The sequence below is a fragment of the Quercus lobata genome, chromosome 4 (genome assembly GCF_001633185.2).
Source record: "Quercus lobata isolate SW786 chromosome 4, ValleyOak3.0 Primary Assembly, whole genome shotgun sequence".
Taxonomy (NCBI): domain Eukaryota; kingdom Viridiplantae; phylum Streptophyta; class Magnoliopsida; order Fagales; family Fagaceae; genus Quercus; species Quercus lobata.
Window position 1 is genome coordinate 43,593,876 of NC_044907.1, and position 13,063 is coordinate 43,606,938.

At 35.0% G+C, this 13,063-nt stretch overlaps 2 protein-coding genes across 2 annotated transcripts; one reads left to right on the top strand and one right to left on the bottom strand.

Moving 5' to 3' along the window:
• Positions 1-631: 631 nt before the first annotated feature.
• LOC115983752 (protein transport protein SEC31 homolog B-like) lies at positions 632-1,470 on the top strand. Its single transcript, XM_031106514.1, has 2 exons — positions 632-1,015; positions 1,108-1,470. The coding sequence occupies exons 1-2, from the start codon at positions 743-745 to the stop codon at positions 1,201-1,203; spliced, it is 369 nt and encodes a 122-aa protein (XP_030962374.1). The 5' UTR covers positions 632-742; the 3' UTR covers positions 1,204-1,470.
• A 1,456-nt stretch (positions 1,471-2,926) lies between these two features.
• Positions 2,927-5,434, bottom strand: LOC115985259. The gene is made up of 3 exons (XM_031108223.1): positions 4,100-5,434; positions 3,953-4,005; positions 2,927-3,905 (listed from the first exon to the last, which is right to left on the bottom strand). Exons 1-3 carry the CDS (start codon positions 5,432-5,434, stop codon positions 2,927-2,929), a joined length of 2,367 nt encoding a protein of 788 aa, XP_030964083.1.
• Between the last annotated feature and the right edge of the window lie 7,629 nt (positions 5,435-13,063).

The window sequence follows — 13,063 nt, forward strand, 5'->3', positions numbered from 1 at the left end:
TAATACAAACTAGTTTGTTAATTAATGGGATGCATGTCTCATGTTATCAATAGAGGTTTTTATGCATTTTTTATTTCTGCACATCTTTTGACATCTAAACAGATGTACCTGAGGGAAAAGCTGGATCTTGGATCTTGATAAACCATGCATGCAAGCAGAAAAAAGGCTTTTTCATGTTCTCTATTTTTTTTGGTCCAAGCAAAATGGTGGTTTAGAAAAACAAAAGTTGGATTGGTCCTGTGTGGTCAGAATTTATTCCATTCTGGTTCTGCTTCTCCTAGTAATTTTGGAATTTTCGGTCTCGGTGTGTTGTACTGATGATTTGTTATGCTAGGTTAGCTGGGTTTTATTGATTTCATAATTTTTTTTTACAGAATAGTGTTCTCATACATGGAACCAATCTTGGAAGTAGGCCATTTTGGTTGAAATAATTGTTGGTAACCAGTTTTGACATTTTGTCTCATATCATGCAAAAAAGAAAATAGTAAGTGAATAAGTAAAAAGAAGCTAAACAAGTATCTTATTACTCTTGCATGGTGTTTTGATTCTTTTGAAGTCCTTCCATGCTTCCACGCCTACTGACAATTGTTTACTATAATTTTTGGTTGAGTGGTCTATGGTTAACATCTTGAGTTAGTTTCAGCTAGGTAAATTTCTGAAAACTGAATATTTATCCTAATAAAAATTCGCTTCTGCTTTATTTGTTTTCCTCCTATGCTCTTATCATTCACTTCGCTATTTAATGCTGATGTTTGTTATTGCTAAACTTGCCCCAGTGCACCAAAAATCTGTCATTGCAACATTGACAAGACTTTTCAATGAGACATCAGAAGCACTGGGAGGTTCACGTGCAAATCCAGCAAAGAAGCGTGAAATAGAAGACAATTCAAGGAAATTGGGTGCCTTGTTTGCAAAACTCAACAGTGGGGACATATCGAAAAATGCTTCCGATAAGCTTGTTCAGCTCTGCCAGGCTTTGGATGGTGGCGATTTCAGTACTACTCTTCAAATCCAGGTACATTTCTTTAACATTCACACACTTCATTTAGGTTGCAAAACTTGAAATATTAAATTCTATTTGTTTGCTTTTGTTTCTGCCTGGTTCAGGTACTACTTCCGACTAGTGAGTGGGATGAGTGCAACTTCTGGCTAGCTACACTAAAGCGAATGATCAAGACAAGGCAGAATGTCAGAATAAATTAACAAAGGCACGGGGAATCGTTCTAAGATCTGTTTCCTGGATTGGAATTTTTTCACCTGTGTGGGTATCTTCTCGGAGAAATAATCTTTTCTTCAATGTACACAAGACTGGCTTCTATAGATTGCAGCTGCAGGAATTTAGTTCTTCACAATATATCGACTGGCTTTCAGTTAAAAGCTATTTTTGGAAGCTGTTAGTGGAGATAGTTTTCATTACATAATGGACTGTGGATGGTTGTTTTTTTTATTAATACTAGTAGTGTTGAGAAATAGTGTTTTTTTTTTTCTTGAATTTTAAAGTTCATAGATGGTTTACTTTCTCTTTTTGGCTGTTCAAAAGTCTTAGTGAGCTGCTTTAAGCTGTTTTCTGTTGTCACATTACTCAAATTTGTTTCTTTCTCTTTTGGCACTTAAACTGTACCAGCCTTGTGATTTTATCATGAATATGAACGCAAATATTTGAATAATATAGCATGATTCGTTGAGATGAGTGGCGTTTGAATTTTATTTTTATGCTTAGTACCTGTTTTTTAATGGTTACAATGTACCGTCTATCAAAGCCTTATATCAAAGCCTGTGTGATAAAGTAAACAAATTTCAGATTTGAGCTTTTAGACTTGGTGTGGTTCTCTTTAGTCTATAATTTCATTATTTTTTCCTTGCAATATATGGAGACAAATAACCTAATTCATTGAATTTGACTCTTGCAATTTCTGCATTGTAGTTAGTTTTATGCACAAAATAGAAAAGTTTTCTTAATTGTTATATTTCTCGTGACTTTTTAGATCTATACGTTTCTATTTAAAGCAATAAGTTATAAAAATATAAATTTTTACTTGCCTGTTGAAATTAGCTCTCAACTTGGGATTGAAAAAAAAAAAAAAAAAATTCGCAGTGGAACTCGACCATCTTATACTCGATTTCCATTTAAGGAAATCGAGTATTAGAGACTCGATTTTTATTTAAGGAAATTGAGTATAAAAGACTCGAGTTCCACTGGGTTTTTGTTTTTTTTTTTTTTTTTGGTAGCTACTCCTGCAGCAGTAAACCAGAATTGGTTTCCCTTCCCCTGCAGCAGTAAACTAGATCCATAACACATAACATGAGCAGCGGTAAACAAGTAGATACAAGCAGATGATACTGGTCAAGGGCTCGTACATCATATGCAAACAACCAGATTAAAACAATTACTATTCATGGGCATTATAGGTTCCCTGTTAACGCACAAAAACATTCAATACTAGCTATCATCGCTTCAAAGGAGGGCCCTGTGGTTGAATTTGCCAAAGTAGTAGCGACTAATTCCAAAGTAATATCATTGCTGGCATTATAGGCAAAAGTTGCACAACGCAACTAATGTAACGAGTACAATGGACAGCAAATAGTTCAATTACAACAACATTCAACAATAACCAAAATAACAACTAATAAATACAACATAGTCTACATATTCGCCTACCACTTGTCCATACTAAACCATACTGATACAACATACTCTACATAGTCACCAAGCACTTGTCCATACTGATACAACATACTCTACATAGTCACCTAGCATTTGTCCATACAGAAGATAACCACAAGTCCCACGTACAATGTCACTTAGCAAAATCGAGTCTCCGCTTGCCTGACAAAAATTAAAATACGGTCATTAGTTTCCAAATGCAAAGAACAATAACAAAATGAAATTCTGAATATATTATATGAAAACAGTGAGGGCACTTGCCTAGTTTATAGCACTACCACTTGTCGAAGCCCCACGGGAATTGGGACAGCTTCTACGATTATGCCCCTCTTGATGACACACTCCGCATCGTTGCCTCGGTTGAGTCTCCCTCAAGTCCGGATCTTCCCTCTGGCTTCCCCGTTCTCGTCGTACCCCATCCATTTCATTCCTTATTCTTGACTTCACAGGACGACCTATGCCCTGCAACAGCAGTGGGTCAGGCACCCATCGTGGTCCGGAAACGTCCCTCCACAATGACTCTGACTTTGGCACCATAAAATTATGTGAATATGTGAGAATGGCGTTGTTCAAACTGTAACATGGGTCAATATAGCTGGTCACATTGAGATGCAGACCTTGAAGAACTTTAATTGCATGTGAACAAGGGATCTTCAAGTTTTGCCACTTTCTGCAACCACATGTTCTAGCAAATATGCGCACTTCATGATTGTGGTTTCCCCCTCCACCTCTATAGTCATTGTATGGGGTAACCACTTGATATACACCCTCTGCATGATTAAAATTCCTCACAATGTGTCCTGCAATTTTCTGTCCATTTCTGCTATAGATCTCCATTGCATAATCACTCCACAGCTTACCTCGAGAGAGATCAGAAGTAATTTGTTTATGTCGATCGTGGAAATATGCAACAAGTTTACACCAAGTGAACTGAACCATTGCAGCAATGGGCAAACCGCGGGCACCTTTAAGTACCCCATTAAAGCACTCAGAGATATTAGTTGTTATTGCCCCGTAACGTCTTCCACCATCATGTGACTGGGTCCATTTCTCCACATCCTCACTCACTAGATATGTGTATGGCATATAACGTTCAATCCGACAATCAGTAGGATCTACACCCCTCAGTAAATTAATCTCGTCCTCCTTAATGGTTTGCATTATGGACTCAAATTTAGCTTCATGACTCGCATATCCAGGTTTCAAGGCCAATGCCTTTAGAGTCGGGTTATCAAAGTGTCTGTTGAAATTGCTAACAACATGTCAAAGGCAATATCGGTGATATACCTGTTCTCTTCCGTCCTCACGTCTAGGCCACTCTCGAATAGTGCATTTGATACCTTTATGTCGGTCAGAAATAATACAAATGTCATCGTTAGGTATGACATGCTCTATGGAAGTCCTGAGACACTCTAAAAACCACCCCCAACTAGCCTCTGACTCCTTGTCCACAACAGCAAAGGCGAGAGGTAAAATCTTTTGGTTAGCATCAGTTGCCATTGCAATCATCAATACCCCCTTGTATTTACCATACAGATGAGTCCCATCAATACTAATCACTGGCCTGCAATATTGGAATGCAGCAATGCATGGAGCGAATGCCCAATATACATAGCGTAGTAACGCAGTACCTTCGTATGGCCTAGGTATGGTGTGATAGCTGTACTGGGTACCTGAATCCTCATCCAAGTATGCCAACAACAACTTTCGCAACTTTTGGTAAGACTCCTCCCAATCCCCAAATATCTTAGCAATTGCCTTTTGTTTTGCGTCCCATACTTTATAGTAAGAAAACTCAAGATTATACTTAGTACGTATGATCTCCCATAGCTCATCAATACGTGCAGTGTGATTTTTTTGTAATTTTCCCACAATTTCTGATGCAACAAAATGCGAATCCATCATTTTACCGTCTCTTTTTAGGCTAAAGGGTATACAAGTGTGTGGACCCACATAAGACGTGACCATCCACAGACCATTGAATTTAGCCTTCATGAATGCCACAACATACCACTTGCAGTTGTCGTCAACACATGCGGCGCACAATTTTGTTTTGGTCGACCTCCGGATTATAAAATTTCTATTATCATTTGCTGCGTATATTATCAATGCACGCTTCACCGCCTCTTTATTTGCAAAAGTCAACCCTTTACAAAAATGCATCTCATCTTCCCAAGTAGAGACAAATGGTATCTGAAGACGTGAAGGATCAACCATATCTTCCCAAGTATTTGAGTAGAATGACTTGGCAGGAGGTCTGTAGCCAGTGGTCGTATTTCTATTATGCTGGACACCAATATCATCATCTGCATCACCTTCATCATGGTACTCCATATTTTCCTCTTCAAAATTGGGAACGACTTCATGGTCATCCACATCGTTCTCAAAGTCGCCTTGCTCAATCCTCTCTTCGTACTCATCCACAACCTCAACATTTTCACCATCATTCACAACATGATCTTCGTCTTCGTCTTCCTTCTCTAAATGTGTCTCTTGAGGATAGACGGTTTCACTAGTATTGGCAACATAATCTTGAGATGGGAGCGTATAACCTCCCATCGTATACCCTCCCATTGTATACCCTTCCATTGTAGTGCATCCATCATCTAGGGCTGTAAATTGTAAAGTCGTAGTTGTTTGTTGCACCACCTCAGTAGTGTTGTCTGCAAGCGCCTCCAAACTTACATACAACTCAGCAGCATTTACTTGGGGCATTTTCTGGATCCTATTAAACATCATCTTTACATGTTTATCTTCTTTGATCGCCATATACCTGTAATTTATCCGTTCATGAAGGACTTCTTATGGGTAACGATAAATAATCTTGATGTCATACCAAGCAGGATTCAATTTCAATTCGTCTATTATTTTCCTTTTCAAATCATTCAACGTCTTCAACTTACTACGTAATATCATGTAGTAGCATTCGATACCCTCCCCTCTAAATGGGAATCCGTCAATCCCTTCAGGATTGTGAAGGGGTCCACCGAAGTATACATTTATATCAATATTCTTCAAAAATTGTGAACCTATTAGAGAACCAAGGAAATTTATGTTAGTGACATATTTTATCTCTTTCATTTAACATCAATTACAAAACCTTTTCTATCTACTCAAAGTACAAAAATTACAAGGGATCCAAAAGTGTAACAATTGCATATACTCACCCCACATCACATACAAACACACTCAATCATTATAATTTCGTACTCAAACAAATAAAAAAACTAAAAACAAAACTCACCCCCATTACAAATTTTAAACTCAACTCTAACAAAAATATAAATAAAAATATCAAACCAAACAACAAAAGTCATTAGGATGTGCAAATGAATGAGTGCAATTATGTAACATCATCATTCCAGTGCTACGGAAATTAATGGCATACCCTATTACACTACTATTAATGAAATAACATAGAGTAGGGTTCATCAGACAAAAAAAAAAAAACACTAATGTGAATATGATCATGATCAATCAAATTAGACATATCATCTAATTTCAAAATCAAGGCATTAATATACAGTGAAATATACCAGATGTGATATACAAACTCAAATTTTGACTCTGAATCATAAAAAAATAAAATAAAAAATCCGTCATGACAGTAAATTTGTTTCGGATCTGCTAATATGTCATCAGCTTTATGTCATCTAGAAAATGGAAAAATGCCAGCTGCTTAATTAGGTGCAACTGGACCAGTGACCCAATTATTTTCATAGCTTTTACTGTATTCAATAATGTCTTTCTCATGGTTGGAATTTCAAAAAAGTTGGAGGTTGCACAATTCTTTGAACCTGTTTCTTTTTTGTTTCCTTATGTGTCTATTATTTATATATTTATATAAATATATAAATATTTAAATATATAGTTGTATAAATATATAAATATAAATATATATACATATTTAAACAACCAACTAATATACATAAGGAGCTCTGCCTGGGCTTCCAGGCCGGTTACTCAAAAAAAAAAAAAACTAATATACATAAGGAAACAAATATACATATTTAATACAAACAAATATCTTATCAGGAAACAAATATAAATATTTAATACAAACAAATATTTTATCAGGAAATGGCATAACAAATTCAATGCAAGCAACACTTTCTAAAGCCGCTATATACACTAAACAACCAACTAGAGAGTGAGGAAGAGACCCTTACCTAACATGAGGATGAGCAAATGTACTGCTGAGATTGTATGAGAGTGAGAGGAGCAATGTTTTGCTGCTGATGTATAAGAGTTTATGAGAGTTGTATGACGTTCTGTGAAAGTTGTTGAGAGAGGTTCTGTGAGAGTTGTTGAGGTTCTGTGATACAAGTTGCTGAAGGTGTGAGAGTTGTGTGAGGCAGTCAAAATATTCTCTGAGATTTGTGTGAGGTTGTGTGAGAGTTTTTTATTACGATTCAAATATTCTCTGCATACCCAAAACAGACGTGTGAGAGTTTTTTATTGCTACTCAAATAAACTCTGCATATCCAAAACAGACAAAAAGATGGACATGACCAATGCTTATCCAAAAACAAAAACATGGATATGACCAATGCATACCCAAAACAGACGTGCTGGTCAGATATTCTCTGCACACCCAAAACAGACAAAAACATGGACATGACCAAGACGTGACCAGGGCCCAATGTGAGGCTTTAAAAATCGAGTCTCTGAGACTCGGTTTTACTTTTAGTAAACCGAGTCTCATAGACTCGATTTTAGAGGCCTTATACGTGGCAAAATTCCATGTGGAGTACACATGGAACTCGAGTTTCACTCCACGTGGAACTCGAGTCTCAGAGACTCGATTTCCACGTGTACTCCACGTGGAATTTTGCCACATCAAACAACATAAACTGAGCCTAAAAGGCTCGATTTAGAGGCCCTAAATCGAGCCTCTAAGGCTCGAGTTGTTAATAACTCAAATAGTTTCCGAACCGGGCCAACTAACTGAATAGTTAGTTTTTTATTGCTAGTTACCCATTTTCTCCGAACATTTCTCAGGGTTCTATTAAATAAGCAAGTTGCTGAGAAAAAAAGAAAAAGAAAAAGAAGCAAGTTACTGTAATGAAATTAACTACAAGAAATTTGGTCTTTAGCGACGGCATATAGCCGTCGCTAATGATTTAAATATCGTCACTAATTATATTGGCGACGAAATATGTCGTCGCTAACTTTCGTTAAACGAAAATGGTAACAAAAAAGTTTTTTAGTGACGATGTTAATGTTGTCGCAAATACAATACTATTAACAATGACAAAGTCGTCGCAAATAGTGACAATTATCGTCATAAATAACTCAAGAACCCAAGACGAAATGTTGTCACTACTAGCTCATTAGTAGTGAGGAATTTTTTTGTCATCGCTAGTACATTATTATTAACGACGACATTTTTGTTGTCGCTAACATGTCATTACTAGCGACGATGCTTGCTTTCATCACAAATAATGATATATTAGTGACCACAAACATGTCATCACTAAAAATTGCATATTAGCGATAATATTGTTTGTCGTCACTAATGATATGATAAAATATTAGCGATGACATTGTCGTCGCTAATAATATTAAAAGTTTTTTTTCTTTAAAATTTACATTCTGAATTTTGCATGGGTACTTGACTAGAAACAACAAACTACAATCCTATACACATCACAAATTTTCAATCACAAATACTCTTATAAGCATAACAACTGCTCAATCAATAACTACTAATAAGGGAAAGTAATACCCAAGTTCAATATCATATACATAATATAAGTTCCAATCTATTCACTCAAATACTAATCAAATGATAATGAATTCCTCATGAAGATATGCAACTAAGCTGAAATTTGTTACAATGAAATATATCTCCCCTCAACATCATCTATAGCCCAAGGCATGTGACATTTTGACCTGAAATAAAGAGCATAAACCAATGTAAATGTTAACTAAAATAGATGACAAAAATGCTTACTAAATAGTTTTAACATCCAAGTAAAATTTTAACATTTATGTTTTTCAAAAATACCATAGCTAAGAAGATATGAAAGCTTTATATGTTTAAGAAAACTTAATCTGCATCAAGACTCATTCTCCAAAAGAAATAAGTCCAAATGAACAATTATTAGAATCATAACAAAGAACATATCAAAAGATATTTGTGTTCAAAATTATTAACATTTTAGTTTTAAGAAGATTTACCTCCCAACCATTTGTTTCATATAAATCACACCTTAATTGATATCTACTTGTATTAAAACTCTGTAATGCCTTGGCCAAATTTGAAGTAAAATTGCACCACAAGTAGAAAAGCTCAACATAAATTCCCCAGACCTACCATAAGTAGGTACCAACTAATTGAAAGCTTATTCAGTAGTGCACTCTCGGATTAGACCTGATCAGTATATATAAAATCAAATTGAGAATTGTATTCACCTCTTTTTTTTCTTTTCTTGTTTTATTTTTTTTCTTTTCTGTCAGGTTCCAACAAAAAGCCCTTTAGCTTGGGCTATAAAAGGAGGTCCTTATTCCTGGCTTATTTTCAAATTTTCAAAAAACATGATCTACCAATACTGTGAACACTTGGTAAAATCTAACATATTTGACAATGGGGGTTAAATTGAATGGAAAAAAGGATTACACACTCTTTGTCCCTAAACCTCATAATGTAATTTTGGATAAAGACAGTTGTATCATATCACAGGAACTTCTTTTTTTGGAATAAGTATACAGCTGTATCATATCACAGGAAAATAAGTACTGATATTGAGAATTTCCACAAGCATTTGATTTACCTAACAGTAATTAAGACTAGTATCTTTCCTGCGAAATATTTTTACAATAAACTTTCCACCTTCTCTAAGTACATGAGTAACAATCGTTAAACCCTACAAGAAAGATGGTCCATGTGGAATCAATCTAATTCTAAATTTCAAAAAAATTCACATATTATTGAAAGCAACTGCATCCTAAGCATTGAACATGAAATAGTCCCTTAAGAAAGCAAACTAAACATTGAACATGACTCACTCTCACAAAGATTGTTTTTGTAATGCTATAGCAAGTTAGGCGTTACAAAAAAAGTCTACTAATAAATCTAAGTTGATCTTTAAGTTTAAGGATGACTTTGTTCTCAAAAAAAACAAAAACAAGAACCCAAAAAAAAAAAAAAAATTTTGAGGAAGAGCTCAAGTGATGACTGAATTGGTTGGATTGGTGAGTTGAATTCACACCAATAATATTATAACATAGAAACATTATTTTAAGATATAAAATCAAAACAAAAATTATTCTAAGAGATATTCATATTTTCTACAAACTATTGTAATTTTTCTATGAAAGAATTCCCAACAAGGGCAACAACCACAAACAGGCCAGTAGCTTCAAAGTTTTTTTTAGTCATAATATATGACTTGACTAAAGAATGTTTCAACAAGTGTCAAACTAAATCTCTATTGTTTTTGTATTTTGTTTTTAAAAAACATTCTCTATCAATATATTGGCTATGAAAAAAAAAAAAAAAGTGGGTTTGTGATGAGCGTGGAATAGCAAAATCTGAGATGTGGGCCATTTAGCTGCCACTGGTATTGTTGGAGACGCACTATTGTCTAATAAGTGTGTATCCCACTTATATATGTATATATGAATGAATTTTCCTTTGTCACTATTGTTCACACAACACTAGCATGAGTGAGTCTCTCTCTGTAGGAGTTTGGACTACAAGTTTCAAAGGTCCAACCACCACCACCGTGGCTGTGTTCTTGTTAGAAGAGTTGAAAATGTCCTAAATTCAATTTCTATATGGCTAGGGGAGAAACCAAGTCGGCAAGTTCCAGCTCAATTTAAAAGCATCAATCTAACATTATTTATCTTTCTTTTCTATCCCTCCCGTTATAGTGGAAAACTGAGCATAGATTTCAACTTTTTAAGCTTTCAAATTTCCAAACCAAACCAACAACAACCATTAATAGTCAAGATGTTGAAAATAACAACTGCAATTTATGGACAATATTTCAGATTAAAATTTTGCAACGAATAACACATGCAAAAATTCACTGAGAACAACCATCAAACACCTTTAGTGCCATCTCAAACCCCTCACTTTCTAGCATCAACAAAACAAGATACCCATTTCACTGAACACTATAACTTTAAATCAAACAAAAGGGGAGAGAAAGAGAGATGGGTTACTTGTTCAGACTTGTGGTGGCTAGCGCAGTAGGTGGGAGCCGATTCAAAGAGAGTGGAAGGCGACGACGGTGGCGGTGTCAGTGGGTGGCAAAGGGTGGCGGTGGCAATGGGTGGCAGTGGGTGGCTAATGGGTCCGATGGAGAGATCAAAGATGAGTGAAGGGAGAAAGAGAGAGTATTGTGAGAGGGAGAGTGAGAATGAGAGGGAGAGAGCTCATGAAATCCTAACTGAAAAAGTGAGAGGGAAAAAAAATTTGGGGAAGTTTTGTGAGAGGGAAAGAGTGAGAGGGAAAAAACAGGCCATGGTGATTGCCTTCATATGGGAGAATCTCACACTTTCAGCTTTGTAACCGTTATGTGGGGACAGCTGTGCGCCTGTACCGCTTCTTTTCTTCCTGGGGCAGCCTGTTTTTTAGTTTTTACATTCAAAGTTCAAACAGGCCAGCATGTGCAAAGTAGACTTTATCACGTGCTCAAGTCTTGCAACCTCTGGAGCAGCATGGAGTCATGGACCAATCTCGAATTTACACAATAACCCTCAATAGTCAGCCTTTCTCAGAGGAAATCCAAGAGCATTAAAGTAATTCGTCGTTGGTGAAAATAATAATAATAATAATAATATTCAATAGAGTATTGCTCGGTATTACAGTACAACGTACAAACGGTTAGATTATACTAGCCTCTAAGCACGCGTTGGCTCTTCTATTTTTTGGATAAGGATTAATTTAGAGCATTTATTATAATTTGGGATTACTACATTTTCCAATCACAAAAAAAAACCTAGGGGTGTGATGAGTATTATGTGTGGTGAAATAATTTTTCATCACACCCCTAGGTTTTTTTGTGATTGAAAAATGTAGTAATCTCAAATTATAATAAATGCTCTAAATTAATCCTTACCCAAAAAATAGAAGAGCCTCTGAGCACGCGCTCACGCGCATGCTTAGAGGCTAGTTTTTTTTTTTTTAAGAATTTGAATTTCAGAACATATACATTTGTTGCATATTTTTAACTTCCTTAAGCTTTTTTAGTAGTAGTTATCCGAAAGTTTTGTTAAATATTTGAAAGTAGGGTTCTTTTTTGGGGATAAATTTGAAGGTGGTTTTTTTTTTGGATAGAAGTTGAACATGGGTTTGAATGTGGTATTTGAAAATTTTTGGATTTCTTTTGGGTATGATTGATTTCTACTTTTTAGTATTTTTTTCTTCAAAAAAAAAAAAAAAAAAAAAAAAAAAAAAAAAAAAAACCAAACCAAACCAAACCAAACCAAACATGAGATGAGTTTAAGGGAAAGCGGTTATTGAAAAAAAATTTTAAGTTTTTTTTTTTTTTTTTTTATGCAAAGAAAAAAAAACGTTAAGCCTTGATAATGGAAGAAAAAAAAAACTGAAGAAACTCCAAATCCAAATCTAAGCTTTATAACTCCATTGACATTATTGAATCCTTTATTCACAAACAACAAACTTCGACTCCCATTCTCATTCTTGGTACATGTTTCTTGGTTCTTCTTGTGCATTTTTTTTTACATATAAAGGGTATGCCAATTCCTTTCAAATTTCATCAAGTTCTTTTCATTTCAAGACTCTTTTTTCTTGCCCAACTGCCATTGAAAACTCTGGCACTTTCTCGGATAGCACATTTGTGTCAAATGAACTCATATCAACAAATAATTCACCTTCGCCAAATAACAAACTCTTTTCTTTTTTTTTTTTATGGTTGTTTCATCCATGCTGCATTAGTTGAGTACTTGACTACTTGGGTTCCCGTTGAACACAAAAGAGATAAGCCTATAATTTTTATGCAAAATTTTAATGAAATTTTCTACTAAGAATTTAAGAACATACCTTCAATGAATTGTTTGGGTCTTAAATTCCTTTGCATTTACTTCAACTCCACCTTTCTTCCCTATACAGAAAATAGAGAATCAACTTTGTTAGAAAATAGTTGCAAAATGCAAAGTTAAATGAGAAAGAAAAAAAAAATGTACCAACTACTCATGTGAGGATTCTATCAATGAATTTTCTGGTTCTTAAATTTTCTTAAATTCCTTTGCATTTACTTCAACTTCACCATCTCATCACTATATAGAAAATAGAGAATCAATTGTGTTAGAATATAATTGCAAAATACAAAGTAAAATGAGAAGGAAAAAAAAAAACCGACTGTTCATATGATGACTCTGTAAGCAATTGCTTTATACGTAAAGTTTGAAAGAGAAAAATGATAC